The sequence below is a fragment of the Acomys minous genome, assembly GCF_964271855.1.
Source record: "Acomys minous genome assembly, chromosome: 1".
Lineage (NCBI taxonomy): Eukaryota > Metazoa > Chordata > Mammalia > Rodentia > Muridae > Acomys > Acomys minous.
The window spans coordinates 70,413,888-70,435,675 of record NC_140483.1 but is presented as its reverse complement, the minus strand read 5'-3'; the positions used below and the strand labels follow the sequence as shown (position 1 = coordinate 70,435,675).

General features: G+C 48.2%; 1 protein-coding gene across 6 annotated transcripts in view; it reads left to right on the top strand.

Moving 5' to 3' along the window:
- CLASP1 (cytoplasmic linker associated protein 1) overlaps positions 1 to 1,358 on the top strand; it is a 220,730-nt gene extending 219,372 nt beyond the window's left edge. For 4 of the 6 annotated variants that reach the window (XM_084774616.1, XM_084774615.1, XM_084774614.1 and 1 more), the window contains one exon: positions 460 to 599. In XM_084774616.1, coding sequence (XP_084630742.1) covers positions 460 to 546 — 87 coding nt within the window. In that variant the 3' untranslated portion in view covers positions 547 to 599. Of the gene's footprint in view, positions 1 to 459 lie in introns of all 6 variants that reach the window. The other 2 variants (XM_084774619.1, XM_084774618.1) reach the window with 1 other exon arrangement.
- Positions 1,359 to 21,788: the final 20,430 nt, after the last annotated feature.

The following is a 21,788-nucleotide window of genomic DNA, read 5'->3' as shown; positions in this document are numbered from 1 at the left end:
GTTTTGGGATTTTTAAAATAAAGGTGTGGCTCTGAGACCCAAACTGGCTTCAACTTATCCTCCTCCCACAAGATTTTTTTTTCCTTTTGCTTTTTGTAGTACTGGGGAAAATCAAAACCAAGGTCATGCTAGGCTTTGTGGGGTCAGGCACTGTCACCTTGGGTGTGGCTGGCATCAGTAGGTGTCTGTAGGAGGGGAGCTGGAGGAAGGAGCAGCTGCAGCACCATTGTGCTCATCTGGGTCTTTATCCCTGTGCTGTGTCGTCTCTGCCCCTACTACTGGTCCTTGTGTCACTGTCCCCAGACCCTGACCTCCTTGCCCAGTCAACAGCACGCCATCAGTGTCTGCTACGTGGACCCCAGCTGGGGTTCTGGGTACCAGTTGTTTTCTGACAGTCACTGGGTCCTTCTGCTTCTTGCTGGTTTCCCCTGTTCATTCATCTTTGTCTTCTCTCTGCAGATGAAGCTGCTGAACTTATATATAAAGAGGGCCCAGACCACCAACAGCAACAGCAGCTCCTCCTCTGATGTGTCCACACACAGCTAGTGGCCGTGCCAGTCTGTGCAGAACACACATTGGGGGTGCCTCTGAGAAGCCCCATCAGCTGCCTAGTCCACTCGAGGAGGCCGCACATAATTTATTACAATCAGTATTTTGGTCCCTTCCAGCTTCTGTGTAGAATTTTGCTGGTATTGAATGTAACGGAAGCAAGGCCTGTTATGCAGTCTCCCTAGAAACGAAAGGACTGAGAAGTGAAGAGCCATACTGAAACGTGTCTTGCACCACCTGCTGACATCACCAAACAAACCATGGAGGGCACAGTTCTTAGGAACCAGAGCTGTTTAGCCAGTGCTCGGTACACAGTAGCAGATTTTTCTCAATGCGTACAGACTTGGGGGTTGGTTTGGGGTATTGCTGTGTGTTCTTTATGCTTATGTTCTTAGAGTGTGGTCAGATGGGACAAGAAGCCCCGCCCCCCATCTGTTTTCCATCTGACACTGAGAAAGGCTGTGTGTGTGTGTCTTTAGGTTGCGTCTCAGAGATCTTGTCAAAAGTGGGGCTACAGTCTGGTCAAGAAAAGGACAAAAACCTGGAGTTGGCCTCATGATAACACAAGGGCAGGCAGGAGCCTACTTTCCTGCCTTTGGGAATAGGATCAGTAATGCCACCAAAGTTTTCATGGTTGCATTAAATAAAAGGTGACCGCAGAATGCCAGGATGAGAACTAGACTTGCAGTGTCTTTCCAGAGAACCGCTGGCCTAGCCTTTTGAAGGTCCTTTGATGAAGCAGCTAAGGTAGAGTCTGCCTAAATAGATTTTGGAATAGAATTCTGAAGCCAAATGACAATTCTTTTTTGCTTTTTCGAGACAGGATTTTTCTGTGTAGCCTTGACTGTCCTGGACTTACTTTGTAGACCAGGCTGGCCTCGAACTCACAGCAATCCGCCTGCCTCTGCCTCCGGAGTGCTGGAATTAAAGGCGTGCGCCACCACGCCCGGCCCCAAATGACAATTCTTAATACAATCATGCAAACTTCCCTCAGCTGGCCTTGGACTTGGTATCCTCCTGCCTCAGCCTCCCAAGTGCTGGGGTTACAGATATGAGCCACATGCCCAGCAAAAGACTCTTCAGGGTGTTAATTTTTCTCCAGGCATGCCCTCTTCCAGTGCAGAGCCCACTAGCAGAGCTGAAAGCAGAGGTTGGGCACATGAGTTCTCCAGCCCTCTGTTTCTCTGACCCCCAATGGTAGAGTCAGGCATGGTGGCCCATGCCTTTAATCCCAGCGCTCAGGAGGCTGAGGCAGGTGGATCTCCATGAGTTCAAGGATAGCCAGGGCTACATAGTGAGACCCTGTTTCACACAATCAATCAATCAATCAATCAATCAATCAATCAATCAAAAAAAAGATAAGGAGGTTGGGAAAGGCCCATACTGTATTAGGAAATAGACACTGAAAATGAAGGCCCCTAGTGTGTGTGTGTGTGTGTGTGTGTGTGTGTGTGTGTGTGTGTGTGTGTGTGTTGTGAGTGGCTCACACATCTAACTGTCCCACTGCTGCTTTGCAGAGAATTCAGGGGTGCGTTTTAAGGGACTTGCTATTATTGACTGGCTTTGACTCAAAACATAGCAGGACCAGACCATACTTTTGGTTAAAAACCAAAAATATCCTGGCTGTTAGAAGTTCACTAATGAGAATCCATCTCCACTGCAATGCCTGAGTGTTGTTTGTAGCCACTGCCTTGTAGACTTGTGCAACCTGGCCGGGTTTCATAGGAGTTCTCTTATGCCTAAGGCAGTTAGAAAGGCCCTTCTGGAATCCTCTGCCCCACAGATCATCACCACGGCCCCCACTGTAACTGGATAGTTCCAGAATATTGCCTGATTTTCTCACAGTACTCACAAAGGGCTAGCCTCGAATGTCACGTGCCCTTCTTCAATCTGAGTAGAGAGAATACAATCATTTCACAGGTCCTCTGGGCCCAATCTGAAGACTGCTGCCCGAAATGCTGAGGAGACTCGCATGCCGCCACCACCTCATGGAGGGCAACTACGCCCACCACCGCTCTCTGAACCCTGACAGCTACAGCTGCCTTGCCTTGCCTCCACCTCCCCAAAGGACTCTGTTCAAAGCACCCAGACCCTGAAGGACTTCTCACGACACCCGGAACTGTGTTCGCCTCCCTGTCTATCCGACTATCCAGGGCCTTGAAACCCCCCTACTCTGTCCAGGGGGACCCCTCATCTGACTTCCTGCTTCCTGGCAAGCTGCCCCTCCCTCCACTGGACAGGCGCTCTCCAGGTGCACCCATGTGCTGTGTAGACCTGGTGGCCACAGATGGCCTGGGCTCGCCTTATCTATGGCTCAGTACTAGCTTTTCAACACCTGTGAAGGTGACGCAACAGGTTTGTCCCAGACATCTCTGTTTCTTTCTCTGCCACCCTTATGGAAACTCACATTTTAAAAGACAGCAAATTAGAACTTTGATAGACCCTTCCCCCCAAACCAGGATTCTGCTAACAATGTTCCGAAGAAATAAATGCTCTGAAAACAGTCAGCCACTGAGATAGTTGATACGCATGGTCCCTGCGTCCCCCCAGATTGGGTGTTGTTTCTTTTGGGGTTTTTTGGGGGCTTTTTCCATGTTACATCCATATCTGTATTTATATCTTATTTGTTTCACCTCCCAAGTGTATCATGGCAAATGTACAGATTTTTTTGTTGTTGTTAATAATGTGCTAGGATTTGCTAAAAAAGAAAATTAAAAAAAAAAAAACACCTTTTGAGTTTTTCCTAGAATATGAGACAATTCAGTTTTGTGTGTGTGGTGCTGTGAGAACCCTCAGGTGCCCTGCAGGACCTTGTCAGATTGCCATCATCCTGCTGTGTTTACAAAGACACTATGCTGGCACATGCCTTTTATCCCAGCACTCAGGAGGCAGAGGTGGGCGGATTGCTGTGAGTTCAAGGCCAGCCTGGTCTACACAGAGAAACCCTGTCAACAAAACAGAACAAAGACACTATACATACCTCTCTGTAATATTAAAGGGTCAAACATGAGACTGGCAAGTGGCGCAGCTGGTCATGGCACTTGCTCTGCAGTCCTGACAGCCTCGGTTTGACCCTCAGAACCTAATGAAGGCAGAAGGGAAGAACTGAGTCCACTGAGTTTGTCCTCCAGCCTGCACGTGAGTGCCACCAGATGAATCCCCGCCCACCAGACCTGGATAGTAGCAAGAATATATTAAAGAAAAGGCCAGACACACCTTTAATCCCAGCACTCTGGAAGGTTTTCTTTCTGTAAATTCCTGAGCCACATAGTGAATTCCAGGACAGCCGGGGCTCTGTGTCAGATCAAAAAAAAAAAAAAAAAAAAAAAGAACCTGGCATAATGGCGCACACCTCTAATCCCAGCACTCGTGGACAGGTGGATCTCTGTGAGCTCCAGACCAGCTTTGTCTTCATAACGAGTTATGTGCTAGCCAGAACTACATGGGCAGACCCTGTCTCAAAAAATAAGCAAGTAAAATAAATAAAAAGTAATGGTGGCACATGCCTTTAATCCCAATACTTGGGAGGCAAAAGCCAGCCTGATCTACATACCAAGTGGCAGACAGCCAGAACTATATAGAGACCCTGTCTCAGAAGAAAAAAAGAGGTCCAACTATCCAGGAAACCCCCCTCCACCCAGTGTCTCCTGTGAGCCCCTGCTGTGTGGGGTGAGCACACCTGATGTAGAGCCCCACCCATTCTCCAGAACAGCTGCGTGAGCAAGTACCCTGCCTGTCTGGACCCCATTCTCTCAGCCAAGCAACACTACTCTCCTAGGAGAGAAGCAGGGAGGAACCCCAGCTCCAAGACTGGTCAGACCCAATGAGGGTGAGGAGTGCTATCCCATAATCTCTCTTTGCAGCCCTTGGCCCTAGGGTGGGGACTGGCACTGGCTGCTGGGCACCAGCAGTGGTGTGGCCACAGGAGGTGAGGGAACACAATGTGGTGGCCCCACATCTTCTTGGAACTCTTTGAAGCCTTTTTAGATATGCTTCTTGAGTTCTAAAATGATGGTTAAAAATGTAATATTTGCCATCTTAGCACTTAAAGCGTGTGGGCATAGGCATGTGTGTGTGTGTGTGTGTGTACATGCATGTTAGAGGGCACCTGTTGGAGTCAGTGTGTGAGTGTGTGTATGTGTACACACATGTCAGAAGGCACCTGCTGGAGTTTGTGTGTGTGTGTGTGTGTGTGTGTGTGTGTGTGTGTGTACACATGTCAGAGGGCACCTGCTGGAGTCTGTGTGTGTGTGTGTGTGTGTGTGTGTGTGTACACATGTCAGAGGGCACCTGCTGGAGTCTGTGTGTGTGTGTGTGTGTACACATGTCAGAGGGCACCTGCTGGAGTCTGTGTGTGTGTGTGTGTGTGTGTGTGTGTGTACACATGTCAGAGGGCACCTGCTGGAGTCTGTGTGTGTGTGTGTGTGTGTGTGTGTGTACACACATGTCAGAGGGCACCTGCTGGAGTGTGTGTGTACACACATGTCAGAGGGCACCTGCTGGAGTGTGTGTGTACACACATGTCAGAGGGCACCTGCTTATGTACACATGTCAGAGGGCACCTGCTGGAGTCTATGTGTGTGTGCACACACATGTCAGAGGGCACCTGCTGGAGTGTGTGTGCACACACATGTCAGAGGGCACCTGCTGGAGTGTGTGTGCACACACATGTCAGAGGGCACCTGCTGGAGTGTGTGTGCACACACATGTCAGAGGGCACCTGCTGGAGTGTGTGTGCACACACATGTCAGAGGGCACCTGCTGGAGTGTGTGTGCACACACATGTCAGAGGGCACCTGCTGGAGTGTGTGTGTACACACATGTCAGAGGGCACCTGCTGGAGTGTGTGTGTACACACATGTCAGAGGGTACTTGATGGAATCGGTTCTCTCCTTCCACCATTTGGGTCTCAGGGATTGAACTCAGGTTGTCAGGCTTGGCGGCAGGCACTTTGCCTGCTGAGCCATCTCACCAGCCTCCATCTTGGCCCTTTAAGAGTATATTTCATTGGGAGGCTGAAGCAGGTGGATTGCTGTGAGTTCGAGGCCAACCTGGTCTACAAAGGAAGTCCAGGATAGCCAAGGCTACACAGAAACCCTGTCTCAAAAAAAAAAAAAAACATATTTCAGTGGCATTAAGTCATTCGGTGCTCAACCATCACCACTGTGGTGTGGTGGAGTCTGGAACTTACATACTGAAACAAACCACACACTATCACGGACTCCACTAGCCACTTCTGCACTCGCTGAGGTATTTGTATGTGTGCACATGTGTGGTATGCCTGCAGGTCAGAGGACAACCTCGGGTGTTATTCCTCATGGGCTGACTGTGCGGTGCTTGTTTTGTTTTTTGACACAGGGCCTCTCACTGATCTGGATTTCACCAGGTAGGCTGGCTAGCCAACAAGGATCTGCCTGTCTCCACTTTTCCAGCACTAGGATTGCAAAGACAGTACTGTGTCTGGCTTTTTAATGTGAGTTCTGGGGGGGGGGGGGCAAACCCAGGTACTGGTGTGTGCAAGGTAAGTACTTTAGCACCTGAGAGTGACCCCAGCCCTTGTCTCTGAGTGAAACTTCTAGATTAGCTAACTCTCAGAAACAGTCCAACAGAATTTTGCCTTTTTGTGACTGTCCTAATTGTTCTGATGGTCATGATGTCCTCACGGTTCTTCCACAGTATAGCTAGTATCAGGATTCCTTTCCTTTATAAGGTGGAACAACACCTGGGTAGACCCCAGCCGAGGAGCCTCACAAAGGATGGTGACTGCTCAGTTTTGAGAGGCTGGGGTAGGAGAGCTGCGAGTTCAAGTCCAACCTAGGCTCAAAGAACAGGACAGAAAGGACAACACTTGGCAAAAGCGCTATGGGAATTTAGAGGTGATGTCAGCCCACTAGTCACCTGATCTGCTCCCTCCATACAGCACACAGGATGGTGATGTCACCTGCACCCCTCCCCCATGGGAAAACCCTGAGAGGTGTGAGATGTGCTCGGCTTGGTCTTCTAAGCCCTGTACCATGGCAGCCAGGCAATGCTTGCTTTTCTAGAAGAGGGGTAGGCCAGGAGCTGGATGGAACCTCTAGCTGTTCTTGCCTCTGAGGATTGGAACATCTAGCTTTCTGCTTGGCTTTGAAGGAAACCACAGACAGGGTCTGAACACGCTGAAACTGCTGAGGGTCTCAAGATGAGACTTCTGGCTTGTTTTTTGTTTGTTTGTTTGTTTTTGTTTGTTTGTTTGTTTGTTTTTGGTTTTTCGATACAGGGTTTCTCTGTGTAGCCCTGGCTGGCCTGGACCCGCTTTGTAGACCAGGCTGGCCTCGAACTCACAGCGATCCACCTGCCTCTGCCTCCCGAGTGCTGGGATTAAAGGCGTGGGCCACCACGCCCGGCTGAGACTTCTGGCTTGAAGTCCCTTCCTGCTTATGACATTCTCACATTTAGCAGTGAGGGTGACTGGGCACTCAACATCCTTTGTGAAGTGTTTGATGGTTGTGTGTGTGTGTGTGTGTGTGTGTGTGTGTGTGTGTGTGTGTGTGTGTGTACATAGATTTGATTTTTCTTTTTTGTTTGTTTGTTTGTTTTTGTTTTGTTTTATTTTTTGAGACAGGGTTTCTCTGTGTAGCCTTGGCTGTCCTGGGCTCACTTTGTAGATCAGGCTGGCCTTGAACTCACAATAATCCACCTGCCTCTGCCTCCCAAGTGCTGGAATTAAAGGCATGCACAAACACCACCTGGCTTCACACGTTTGATTTTTCGAGACAGGGTTTCTTTGTGTAGCCTCAGCTGTCCTAAACTTGCTCTGTAGACCAGGCTGGCCTCGAACTCACAGAGATCAGCCTGCCTCTGCATCCCCGAATGCTGGCATAAAAGGCATGCACCACCATTGCCCACCTTAAAAAAATCTTTTCCATAGGGCTGATGAGATGACTCAGCCAATAAACAGGCTTGCCGCGATGCCTGAGATCCTGCAAGGTGAAAAGCAAGGACTGATTATTAAAAGTTATCACCTGACACACACACACACACACACACACACACACACACACACACACAAACACACAAACACTTTTTAATTTTTTAGATTTTCAAGAGAAAGGGTTTCTCTGTGTTAGCCTTGGCTGTCCTAGACTTGCTTTGTAGACCAGGCTGGCCTGGAACTCACAGTGATCCACCTGCCTCTGCCTCCTGAGTGCTGGGTTAAAGGCCTGCACTACCATGCCCGGCTCATTTTAAAGCCAGTCAGGGACTGGATAGATGGCTCAACAGTTTAAGAACACCTACTGTTCCTTTGGAGGACCTGAGTTCATTCCTAGCACCCACATGGTAGGCAGCTCACACCCATCTCTAACTCCAGTTCCAGAGATCAGATGCCCAGTCCTGACTTCCACGCCACCGGGCATGCATGTGGTACACACACATACATGCATGCAAACACACACACACTATACATCTTTTTAAAACAACAACAAAATACCCCTTAACTTTACAAAACAAAAAATGGAGGTAAGGTTTCTTCTGTTGTTTCTGCCAGTGAACCGCATAAGCAAGCTTCCCAACAGTTCTTTTGTCTCTGGGTTCCAGGAATTAAACCCAGGCTATGGGGCTTTTGCAGCAAGTGTGTTTTCCCAGTTGAGCCATCTCACTAGCCCATCCTATGTTTTTGAAGAATTCTCATCTGTGGCTTACTGCAAATGTCTGGATAATAGGGCTGCTGTCCTGTCCCAGCTTCAGATGAGGAGACTGAGGTACAGAAAACAAGAAAACCAGCAACAGATGGACCAGGGGCCAGCCCTTGGCTCCTCCCAGCCAGCATAGCGCTTTCTTCACACTCCATTGGGCCATTTACCTTCCCTGCAGTTGGTGGGATATTTGGGTCCCTGTATATATCAGAACACCCTCCCAGTTGGGTGGGGAGTGGAGAGAGCAGCTCCCTTAGAGCCTAAGAATGGATTCCTAGAGCCGGGCGTGGTGGTGCACGCCTTTAATCCCAGCACTCGGGAGGCAGAGGTAGGCGGGTTGCTGTGAGTTCGAGGCCAGCCTGGTCTACAAAGTGAGTCCAGGATGGCCAAGGCTACACAGAGAGACCCTGTCTCGAAAAACCAAAAAAAAAAAAAGAATGAATTCCTAGCAAGTGCCCAAGTGATGGTAAGACTGCTAGCCTGTTTATCAATGAATGTTCATGGATGGTCTAGAGTCTAGACTGGTAAAAAAATATCCCTGAGCCTCAGGAAACTTAGCCCAAGGGCCACCTTGCTTGACGTTATAGGTAACTATGGCAACAACCAGCTCATCATCATAACTAGGACCACTGAACATGAAATAGGCTAAGCTGAGGGGATAGCTCAGCTGGGAGCGTGCTTGCCAAGTTCAATGCTCAGAACCCATGTGAAAAGCCGGGTTTGGTGGCACGCCCCTGTAACTCCATCGGTGGGAAGGCAGCCACTGGGGGATCCCTGGGGCATGCTGGCCACCCAGCCTTACCTAGTCTCCCTTCAGACCAGGGAGAAATCCTATCTCAAAAATAAGGTGGGTACCATTCCTGAGGAACACCACCTTAGGTTATGGATCGTCTGGTCTCCACTTACATGTGCAGTGCATGCACACACCCATGTACCAATACCCAAAACACACACACACACACACACACTTTTTTAGGTGAAAAATAGGTACCATGTTAGAGGGGAGCCCAGGCAGAAGTGTCCCGGCATGCTGGGCACAAAGCTGTCTGCTCAGGGACAGCTTCCTCCGTGGGCTCAGCCCAAAGCTCCCTGACCTCTCTGGTTCCTCCTGTATTTATTAACTCACACTAAAGTGGTTCCAGGCAAGAGCGAACAAAGGTCGTGTGAATGGCCATCTAATCTTGGATTACGTATTGGAAGGCATTGCAATGCATCCACTCCCTGTCCTCGTCAGATGTGAGTCCTGCTACCAGGCCATGGTCCCCGATGTGGACTTCTCCTCAGGCCCTTCCTGTATGGCTTACAAGAAACCCAAGAATGCCTACCAAGGCCTAAGACCAGTCAGGGAGCTGGTGGGAGGAGCAAGAAGGCAGCTGGTTCAGGCTCTGAGGCTCTTCAGCTCCCTCCCCTAAAAGAGCCTTGAGTGCTCCCAAGGCACGTCTGATGCCATTCCTGGTCACTGTCTGTTGGTCTCCCATTCCCTGGTCTACGTCTGGTACCTTAGTAATGAGAGCTTACTGTCTGCCAGGCTCCGTTCTCGTGAGCTACCTGCAATCAGCCTCTGAGGTAAGAGTTCTGATTACTCCTGTTTCGTAGACTGGAGCAGGCACAGCAAAGTCAAGTCATTTGCTTGGAGTCCCACAGTAAGAAGCAGGTGATGGTGGCGCACACCTTTAACCCCAGCACTCGAGAGGCAGAGGCAGGTGGATAGCTGTGAGTTCGAGGCCATCCAGGTCTACAAAGACAGTCCAGGAAAGCCAAGGCTAACACAGAGAGACCTGTCTTAATTTAAAAAAAAAAGTAGCAGGGCTGGGATTCAAATACAGGAGGTCAGGCTAGTAAGCAAGCATACTTGCTGCCAAACCCAGCCTCCCTGAAATCCACAGTGGGGGGGAGAGAACCAACTCCTGCTAATTGATCTCTGGCCTCCACATGTGTACTATGGCACACGTGCACATGCACGCGCGCACACACACACACACACACACACACACACACACACACACACACACACACACATCGAGGCCTCTCACTTTCTCTAACCCTCCGGTCCATTTCCTACACACCTGACTCTTGTTAACAAATTCTTCGGTCCTGGCTGCGCTCAGACCAGGTCCTCCTGCAGAACCTCTGGGAATCACTTCCAGCCAGGGCATGCATGGGAAAGGGGGTGCAGCGGGGGAGAGGGGTCACCTGCTAGTTTGGGAGAGGATAGGAGTAGGAAGGAGGAAAAGGCAATTGATTTCACTGATTTTTTGTTTGCTTCGAGATAGGGCTTCTCTGTGTAGCCTTGGCTGTCCTAGATTCGCTTTGTAGACCAGACTAGCCTCAAACTCACAGAGATCAGCCTGCCTCTGCCTCCCGAGTGCGGGGATTAACGGCGGCATGCACCACTCCACCAGGCTCACTGGTTGTTTTGAGCCTGGGTGTCTCGTGTCGGGCAGTCTGGATCTCAATAGATAGTGGAGGATGACTTTGAACCTCTGACCCTCTCACTTCTACCTCCTGAGTGCTGTGAGTACAGATGTGTGTCACTGCATCCTGTTTATTTGGTGTTGGGCTGGGGCATAGGGCCTGTGGATTTTCAAGATAGGGTTTCTCTGTGTAGCCATGGTTTTCCTGGACTCACTCTGTAGACCAGGCTGGTCTCAAACTCACAGAGATCTGCCTGCCTCTGCCTCCCAAGTGCTGGGATTAAAGGTGCGCACCACCATGCCTCACGGGCCTGCAGTTTTTCAAGACAGGGTTTTTCTGTGTAGCCATGGCTGTCCTGAAACTTACTCTGTAGACCAGGCTAGCCTAGAACTCACAGAGGTCTGCCTGCCTCTGCGCTGTGATTAGAGCATGCACCACCACACTCAGCTGAACTATCATCATTTTTCTAATAATACATATTATTATTATTATTATTATTATTATTATTATTATTATTATTATTATGTGGTACATGCACACATGTGGGGATGCGCCCACCCATGAGCTCCATAAGAAGACACCGGATGCCATGGAATACTACTCAGCTATTAAAAACAAGGAAATCTCGAAATTTGTGGACAAATGGATGGGACTAGAAATGATCATAATGAGCGAGTTAACCCAGAAGCAGAAAAACTCACATGGTATATACTCACTTATAATTGGGCACTAGCCCAAAAGGAATGTTCCATGAAAGTTTTTCACTTACCAGGAGATTGGGATAGATGTGAGGACATCCTACTGAGACTCTAGGTAAGAGAAATATAGGAGATGAGGAAATAGAAGGACCCTGAGCGTCCTAGAAACCTACAAAAAGAACATCATGATGGGTTGGATGGATCAGGGCCCAGGGGCATCTGCTCAAACTGTTGCACTAACTAAGGACAATACAATAGTAAACATTGAACCCCTACTCTGATCTACCCAATGGACAGGACATTCTCCACAGTTATGTGGAGAGCAGGGACTGACTTTGACATGAACTCTGGTGTCCTATATTTGACCACCTCCCGCGGTGGGGTGGCCTGATGGCACTCAAAGAAAGAATAAATAGGCTACCAAGATGAGACTTGATAGCCTATGACCATATAATGGGGGAGGAGGTCCCCCTCGGTCATAGACCTGGGGGAGGGGAATAGGGTGAAAGCGGGAGGGAGGAATGAGAGGATACAAGTGATGGGATAACAATTGAGTTGTAATCTGAATAAATTAATAAAATTTTTTAAAATGTTAAAATGGTAGTTTTGAAAGCTTTGAAAAGTAAGATTATTCTATTTATTAATTTATGGTGTGTGTGTGTGTGTGTGTGTGTGTGTGTGTGTGTGTGTGTGTGTGTGTTTGGGTGTATACACTGTGGGATGTTTGTAGAAGCTGAAGGACAACTTGCTAAACTTGGCTCTTTTCTCCTGTCGTGAGGATCAAACCCAGGTCATCAGGGTTGGTGACAAGCACCCTTACCTGCTGAGCCAGCTTGTAAGGCCTGGTGATTCCATTTTAAGACAATGAGAAACAGGATCATGAAATGTAAGTCCAACTTCTGAGGGAACCTAGAGGAACACCGAGGACCATCATAGCAAAAAGCTTTGTCACTTGCTGTGTTATAAATATAAGTTTTCTACAAGGTGGATTGTCAATATCAGATCTTGAAAATATAAGGTAAAGTTGTTTGTGGCGGCTTTCACCTATAGTCTTAGCACTTGGGAGGCTGAGGCACAAGGATCTCCAGTTCAAGGACAGCCTGAGCTACACAGTGAGACTCAAATCAAAAAGAAAGGAAGAGGCTGGAGCTAGGCGTGGTGGCGCACGCCTTTAATCCCAGCACCCGGGAGACAGAGGCAGGCGGATCGCTGTGAGTTCGAGGCCAGCCTGGTCTGCAAAGTGAGTCTAAGACAGCCAAGGCTACACAGAGAAACCCTGTCTCGAAAAACCAAAAAGAAAGAAAGAAAGAAAAGAAATTATGAAGTAAAACTCAAGTCAGTGGTTATGTCTTTCATATTTTCCCTCCGCAGCTAAGGGGGTCATCTTGAGCTGTTTCCTGCCTTAACTTCAGCAGAAACCCTGGCCAGTTTGTGCTCAGAGACACTGGCACCTGCAGAGTAGGGTCAGGCTCAGGGGGGGTTAGTGCCAAGAGCAGCTTCCTCCCTGAAGACAGTCTGTGTGCTGCATAAAAACAAGGAGTCTCTACTTTTCTGCCCATATCATAATTCCAAATTTGTAGTTCAGGATGTGATTTTGTTTTTAAAGCTCTTTCCCTTAAATACATGCCTTAGGGGCACAGTGGACAAGAATGTGGTGAGAGGAGGGCCTTAGGAGTGAGCCACACAGTGCCTGGCTTTGGAGACTCACTGAGTCAGCTCATCTTCTCTGGAATTTCCCCATAACCCTCACCCCCATAGGCAATGATATAGAGGCCAAAATTTCCTTATGGGAAATGTAGTTTTTTGGTTTTGTTTTGTTTTTTTAACTAGATGAACATTGCCAGCACCTCAAGAAGATCGGGATTTTCTTTTTTCTTTTTTTGTTTTTTTTTGTTTTTTTTTTGTTTTGTTTTGTTTTGTTTTGTTTTGTTTTGTAGACAGGGTTTCTCTATGTAACAGAGCCTTGGCTGTCCTGGATTCTCTTTGTAGACCAGGCTGGCCTCGAACTGCCTCTGCCTCCCAAGTGCTGGAATTAAAGGCATGTGCCACCACCGCCAAAGATCGGGATTTTCAAGGGGGGTTGTAGCTCTGTGGTACAGAGCTTGCTGTGCAGGCGCCAGGCCCCGGGCTCTGTCTTCTGCATTATCCTCATGGTGAGAATTCCTTCCTGGGAGAATTTAACATCTACCACACCCACCTCATAAGGTTCTGAAGACAAATCAAAGTACAATTCTGCCAAAATTACCCTGGGGAACCAATGCATTCATTGGGCTTACTTACGAGCATAGGTGGGTTACCAACATACTCTTGGGCGACCCCAATGCACTTTCACAGGAAAGTCTTGCCTGAACATGGATCATGGCTTCCCCACAGGGGCACTCTTGGACTCAGTTCTGTCAGCCTTTTCCAGACAACTTACTTTAACACCTCCCAAAGACCTCCAAGCTAATTAGGACAAAACTGCATACAAATGGCGGGGAGGAGTCATGTCAATCTCAGGTGACAGTCCAGTGACTGTCCTCACTCCACCCTCTTCTATGAGGGAAAGTAAACAAGTCCCCAGCCCTGATAGGGTGGACTTTTGGGAACAGGCAAGGCCGACTGGTAAAAGTGGTGAGTTTTTCCAAGAGGCCCTTGCTATATAACAACACCCCACAGAAAAATCAAATATAGAAAAAAAAAATTAAAAGAAGAAGAAAAGAGTCAGGCAGATCTCTGTGAGTCCAAGTCCAGCCTAGTCTACAAAGAGAGTTCCAGGACAGCCAGGGAGGTTAAATAGAGAAACCTGTCTCGAAAAACCAAGAAGAAGGAGGAGGAAGAAGAAGAGAAGAAAAAGAGGAGGAGAAGGAGGAAGGGGAGGAGGAGGAAGGGGAGGAGGAAGAGAAAGAAGAAGAAGAAGAAGAAGAAGAAGAAGAAGAAGAAGAAGAAGAAGAAGAAGAAGAAAAGAGAAAAGAAATCAATCAACAAGGGAGATGTCTTTAGCCGGGCGTGGTGGCACACGCCTTTAATCCCAGCACTCAGGAGGCAGAGGCAGGCGGATAGCTATGAGTTCGAGGCCAGCCTGGTCTACAAAGCGAGTCCAGGACAGCCAAGGCTACATAGAGAAACTCTGTCTCGAAAAACCAAAAAAACCTGGTCTACAAAGTGAGTCCAGGACGGCCAAGGCTAACACAGAGAAACCCTGTCTCGAAAAACCAAAAAAAAAAAAAAAAGAGAGAGAGATGTCTTCTGTGGGAACCCCTAATGACCTAGAGCAGAAAAGACTTTACCCCCGACAGAGTTTCTACAAAAACAAAGAGGGTCAGGCCTGGAGGCCAAGGAGGTTCCCTCAGCAATGGAGACTATGAAATGGAGCATTGTAAAATTTATTGTTGTTGTTTTCATTTGCTTTTAAATTCAGCTCAAGGGCTGGGGGTGTGGCCCTGTAGGCAATGATTGCCTAGAACCCACAAAGCCCTGGATTCAGTCCCCAGGGCGGCTTGAATTGCACATGGCGGGACACACCAGGAATCCCAGCATTCAAGAGGTGGAAACAAGAGGATCCGGAGCCCCAGGTTATTGTCAGCTACCTAATGAGTTTGAGGCAGACCTGAGCTACGCGATACTCAGTAAAATGGACTCTAAGGAAGGGGCCACTCCTACCCAATTTGCCTAGTCAGCACATCTCACTGAACCTCAGACATTTCTTGTCTCCAGAATTAGGACAGTTGCTGAAACTTGGTCTGTGGGCTGTTTTGTGATGATGAGATGGGTGTTGCTTGCAAGCTCTAGAGATGTCCTTGGCGGACTAAGGGAGTCTGTACTGGGTCATAAGGAGGAGGAATAGCAGCAGGGACTTAAAACAAACTGTCATCCGAAGCCAGCAGCACAGCGCTCTGTGAGTGATGGCCACACGCTGCTATTTTGGAGGGTTGGAGGTTGAGACCGTCCTAATATACAGCCCAGGAGGGACTAGGGAGGGATACCCTCCTGCCTCAGAGGTTACTGAACACTGGGGTTACATGTATTCACATCTTATCCCGTGTTTTATTTTAGAAGGACCTTTTTTGTTGTTGTTGTTGTTCTTGTTTGTTTGTTTTGTTGTTTCTCTGTGTAATAACTCTCTGGCTGTCCTGGACCTCTCTAACTCACAGAGATCTGCCTGCTTCTGCCTCCTGAGTGCTTGGACCAAAGGCATGTGCCACCACGCCACCTAGAAGGAAAGACTTTTTTTTTTTTTTTTTTTTTTTTTGGTTTTTCGAGACAAGGTCTCTCTGTGTAGCCTTGACTGTCCTGGACTCACTTTGTAGACCAGGCCGACCTCGAACTCACAGCGATCCGCCTGCCTCTGCCTCCCAAGTGCTGGGATTAAAGGCATGCGCCACCACGCCCGGCTAAGACTTTTCTTTTTAGAATATATTTTATTAGTTGACAGTTTCATGCCTGTACACAATGTATATGGATCCTATCAACCCCCAACTCCCTTTGCACTCACCCCAAGAACCCGCCCCCCAGCACATACCCCTCCTCGCTGCGTGTCCTCCCCTTTTTGTTCCTAACCCACTGAGTCCAGTTAGTGCTGTCTGCTGGGATGCTGGTTGATCTTACTGGCTGGATCTAGTATAGGTACTAAGAGCTGCTCTGAGTTCACGGATGCAATGTCAATGTCGTGTCCAGAGGACAGCATCCCTTCCGTGTTCTGACTCTTGTATCCTTTCTGCTTTCTCTTCTCTGAGGCTGGAGGAGGATGTTGACACAGATGCTCCATTTAGGGCCGAGCACTTAGCAGTCATTTGTTGTTAGCACTTTGGCCAATTATGAGTCTCTCTGTATTAACTGCTGTTCATTGTACCGTATGGGGTTTTTTTTCCTTTGTTTACTTTTGTTTTGTGGAGGAGGGTCTTATTTAGCCCAGGGTAGCCTCTAACTTAATTTGTTAAGTAGCCAAACCTAGCCTTAAACTTCTGATACTGCCACTTTTCAAATGCTGGTAGCGCAGGAGTGTGCCATCCTGTCTGAGTCTCCTCTCTTCTCTCCTCTTCTCCCTCCCTCCCTCTCTCTCTTCAGATGCAGGGTCTCACTCTGTAGCCCAGGTTAGGGTAAACCCACAGTGAGTCCCATGTCTCAGCTTCCTAAATAGTGGGATTACAAGAGGGAGCCACCGTACTCCCTTAGTGCTTTATGGTGGCCCAAAGTACAGTCCAATTTGCAAAGCCAGCAACATGCACAGTGTGTTGAACAGACTGCTTTAGACCGACAGAACTGGGAAGGGCTGGGACTGAGCAGAGAGCTGTAAAAACAGGCTCACTGTTGCATCTTCTTTATCTATATATGCACAACAGAGACCCTACGCTCAGCAAATATAAATGATATCCTTTATCCCAGCCCGTGGGAGGCAGAGGCAGGTGAGTTCAGCCTGGTCTCCAGAGCGAGTTCCAAGACAGACAGAGCACCTTATTTATGTGTCTCTCTATGTGTGTTCATACAGGTGTCTGGGTTCCCTTAGAGGCCAAGGGAGAATGTTGGATCCCCTAGAGTCGGAGTTATAGGCACCTGCAAGCTTCCTGATGAGAGATCTGAACTTGGTCCCTCTGGAAGAGCTGCAGATGACCTTAACCACTGAGCACTGTAGCCCCATAGGTGATATCTTTTAATATGAACAAGATGCTGGGCCAGGCAAGTTCTCAGGAGGTGGGATGCTTAGCCTGCACTAAGTCCTGGGTCGGAGCCCCAGCACTGCATATATGACTGTGGTAGTACATGCCTGTAATCCCAGCACTCAGGATGTGGAGGCCTGAGGATCACAGGTTCAAGTCATCCTTGGCTACATAATAGAGTTCAAGGATAATCTGAGCTCAGTCTGAGCTAAGTGAGAGTACAAGGTGGGGTAAGGAGATAAGATGTTCATTTAATAAGAAAGTATCTCTATGGCTCTCTCTCTCTCTCTCTCTCTCTCTCTCTCTCTCTTTCTCTCTCTCTCTTCCTTCCTTCCTCCCTCCCTTCTTATTTTCATGACAAGGTGTTTTTATATCCAGGTTGGTTCTGGAACTTGCCATCTCTCTTAGTTAGGGGTTTCCATTACTGAAGAGACACCAAGACCAAGGCAACTTTGATAAAGGCAAACATTTAACTGGGGACGGCTTACAGTTTCATTATCATCGTGGTGAGAAACATGGTGGCCTGCTGGCAGGCATGGAGCTGAGTTTCACATCTTGATCCAGAGGCAGCAGAAGGAGACTGGATCCTATGCTGGGCAGGGCTTGGAAGCCCATCCCCACAGTGACACACTTCCTCCAGCAAGGCCACACCCACTCCAGCAAGTCCACATGTGCCCTTTTCCATTGGCCAAGCAGTCAAACACAAGGGTCTATGGGGGCCGTTCCTATTCAAAGCACCATAGCATTCTTCTGCCTCTGCCTCCTGAGATCTCGATTATTACATTTCCTCATGTTGGTTCATACATATCGGCAAAGCTTCCCAATGAGTCACTGGAATAAGTGGTACAATCATGGACAGCTACAAAGACTCCTATATGTTATGTACTTTCCTTGTCATTGAGACAACATATCTGGCCAAAGCAATCAAAAGAAGAAATGAAGACGGAAGAGAAGAGGAATGAAGAGAAACGAAGGAGAGAGGAAGACAGGAAATATGAAGAGGAATGAAGGGAGAAGGAAAGAATGAAGAAGGAAATTAAAAGGAAGACAGGATAAAGGAAGTAAAAAAAGAATAAAATAAAGAGGAAGGAAGGGGGAAGGAAAGTTGTATTTTGTCTCACAGTTTAAGATCACACAGTCTACGATTACGGGGATGTCATGGTGGCAGGAGTCTGAGATATCTGGTCACTTTGTGTCCACTAGGAAATCAGGAAGCAGAGAGAGACAAATGCTGGTGCTCAGATGACTTTCACCAAGGCGCCAGCCTAGGGAATGGTGGCACCCACTGCTAGGGTACATCTTCCCACCTCAATTAAACCAGTCTTGAAACTGGCACACAAGTGACAGGCCTGGGTGAGTCTAGACACAGCCAAGTTCACAGGCGACATTGACCATCATCAAGGACTCACCATAACACTCCTGAAGAACTGGACGCCTGACCCTGGCCGTGACCCTGCAGATAATGGAGGGAGCTGGGGGCCTGCGTGGGTGAGGGTGTTTTGTTCTTCTGGACCCAAAGTCACAGTGGAAGCCGGGCATGGTGGTGCACGCCTTTAATCCCAGCACTCGGGAGGCAGAGGCAGGAGGATCTCTGTAAGTTCAAGACCAGCCTAGTCTACAAAGTGAGTCCAGGACAGGCAAGATTACACAGAGAAACCCTATCTTGAAAAACCAAAATAAATAAATAAATAAATAAATAAATAAATAAATAAATAAATAAAGTCAGTGGACAGGGCAGGGGCTATCAATGGGCCAAGATTAATTTCCCAAACTCCCAAAGAACATAAAAGAAATGTGGCTCCCTGGGAGCCACAGGGTCTTGCAGAAGCCAGGGTCCTCAGTTGATCTGTGACTCTAAATGCATGAGAGATATCTGGAGAGATGGCCCGGCAATAAGAGTTCCTGCTGCTTTTGCAGAGGACTTGAGTTCAGTTCCCAGCATCCACAAAAGGCAGCTCTCAACCAACATAACTCTAGCTCCAGGGGATCTGATGCCCTCTTCTGGCCACTGTGGGCACCTGCACTCACATGCCGTACCTACACACAGGCACACACATGCACAGGCACACACATAATTGAAACTAAGACTGTCACTGGGAAGTGACTTGGCTTGGGTCTTTGGCTGGGGAATCCCCCTTGTCAACATCTTCCAGCCTCTTTTCAATTTCTCTTCTCATCTGGGAGCAGCAGGCAGTCTTCCCTAGCCCAGGTCTTTCCTGGCTGCACTGCCCTCCAGCCTTATGGGTTCAGACAAACTGCTGAGCCTCAGCTTGGGATTTCTCACCAATGATGTCGGGCAATGAAACCCAGGTACGTGAGGACACGCAAGGGAAGCTTAGGCCTTCCCTCCTTCTCCTGTGACCTGGAGAGGGAGTTATTATTGTCTCCTCAGACTTCCTTCCCACTGCCCCCTGCCCCTGAGGAATAGGTGCTCCACGTGATCCTCCCTGCCCCTGAGGAAGAGGTGCTCCTTACAGTCTTCCCTGCCCCTGAGGAAGAGGTGCTCCTTGCAGTCTTCCCTGCCCCTGAGGAAGAGGTGCTCCTTGCAGTCTTCCCTGCCCCTGAGGAAGAGGTGCTCCATGCAGTCCCTCTCAGAGGCTGGCACTTGTAACCAGGTACGTTTGCAAAAGGAGGAGTGAAGCTGATAACAGGCTTCTGGGTTGGCCTTGAGGAAAGGCACTGTGCCAGACTGCAAGTGGCCAGTTCCACTGGGGAGTGAGGATGCTGGTAGGGTATCAATCTAGTATGTGTGAGGCTGGACTTAATCCCCACCAGTGTATAAACCTCAGTGGTAGCAGCTGTCTGTGAGCCAGTGGGAGGTGGAGGCACAGGGATCAGAAGTTGAAGATGATCCTTGGCTACTTAAGAATCCAAGGTCAGCGCCTTTAATCCCAGCACTCGAGAGGCAGAGGCAGGCAGATCTCTGTGAGTTCGAGGCCAACCTGGTCTACGAAGTGAGTCTAGAACAGCCAAGGCTACAGAGAGATACCCTGTCTCAAGAAAAAGAAAAAAAAAAAGAAAAAGAAAAAAAGAAAGAAGAAATTCAAGGTTAGTTTAGGCTACATGAGACCTTGTTTCAAAGGCAATTATCTCTTATATGGTTGGTATATGACTTACTAATAGGTTATGGTATATATTTCTTGTCAGGCTTGGAGTGGACTCAGAGCCTTGTGCATTCTAAACTCACATTATACATTTGAGCTATATCCTAGTCTGTTTGTTCATGGAGGAAATTAGAGTGTACCGCACCTTCCCAGAACATCTCAGTTCGCCTAGTAACATCTCAAGTGGTCAGTGGCCTTTTGTGGCCAGAGGGTACCAGGTATGTGGTTTTGACTAATGATTTCTAAAACTTTATATAGAGCTACCTTTCTCTGTCAAACTTTTTTTCTTTCAGAGGTAGTGTCTCATGTACCCCAGGATGACCTCAAACTCTCTGGGGATGATCTTGAACCTCTGTTCTTCCAGCTTTCATCGCCAGAGTGCTGGGGTTGTAGTCATGTATCACCGTGACTGGGGTTGTTTGTAGCCATGCATCACCATGACTGAGGTTGTAGCCATGCATCACCATGAGTGGGGTTGTAGCCATGCATCACCGTGACTGGGGTTGTAGTCATGCATCACCATGACTGGGGTTGTTTGTAGCCATGCATCACCATGACTGGAGTTGTAGCCATGCATCACCGTGAGTGGGGTTGTAGCCATGCATCACCGTGAGTGGGGTTGTTTGTAGCCATGCATCACCGTGACTGGTCTTATGAAGTTCTGAAGATGGAGTTTGGGGCTTTCTGTGTGCTATATGCAGAGTCCTTGCACTGACTTATGGCTTTTTAATATTTTTAAATTTTTATCATGTATACAAATTTCATTATAGATGGTTGGGAGCCAACATGTGGTTCCTGGGAATTGAACTCATGACCTTGGGAAGAACAGTCAGTGCTCTTAACTTCTAAACCATCTCTCCAGCTCCTAATATTTTTTAATTTTTAAAATAATATTTTTATTTTTATTTTTTGGTTTTTCGAGATAGAGTCTCTCTGTATTAGCCTTGGCTATCATGGACTGGCCTTGTAGACCAGGCTGGCCTTGAACTCACAGCAATCTGCCTGCCTCTGCCTCCCGAGTGCTGGAATTAAAGGCATGTGTCACCACGCCTGGCTGATGTATGGCTTTTTAAAACACTATTGCATTTTATTAGTGTGTGTGTGTGTGTGTGTGTGTGTGTGTGTGTGTGTGTGTGTGCTCAATACATGTGACAGTCAGAGGATAAGCTGCAAAATCCAGTTTCTTCCTTCTACCATTGGGTTCTGTGGATAGAACTCAGGATGATCAGCCTGGCAGCAAGCACCTCTTGCCTACCCTGACTTTGGGTTTCTGTTCCTTGCAACAGAATGTAATTGTAACCAGCTCCTGAGGAGCTACGCTGGTGACAACTGCTGAAGTCACTGGACACGGGATTAGAGGTGCACAGCCAAGAGAAATCACTGGCAAAGCTTTCTCTTCTCCCCATATGCACCTTTACCCAAAGCCACATGACAGCTCCAAGAGGCAGCATCATCTTTGCTGTGATGACTTTAAGAGAGCATGGCAGGTGCCAACATGCTCAGCTGACGTGTCTCATCCACAATAGGGCACTTGATGCCCTGCTGCCACTTGATCTCCAGAGTCTCAACCACTGAGAGGCCTTATAACTTAACTGGACCCCCTGGCCAGTGCTTCTCTGAGCCCCTACAGCTGCTGGCCCCTGCGCTTCTGATACTTCCATAAAAACACTGACATCTTGTTTTTCCAGCCAAACCCCAGCTTGTCCCCGG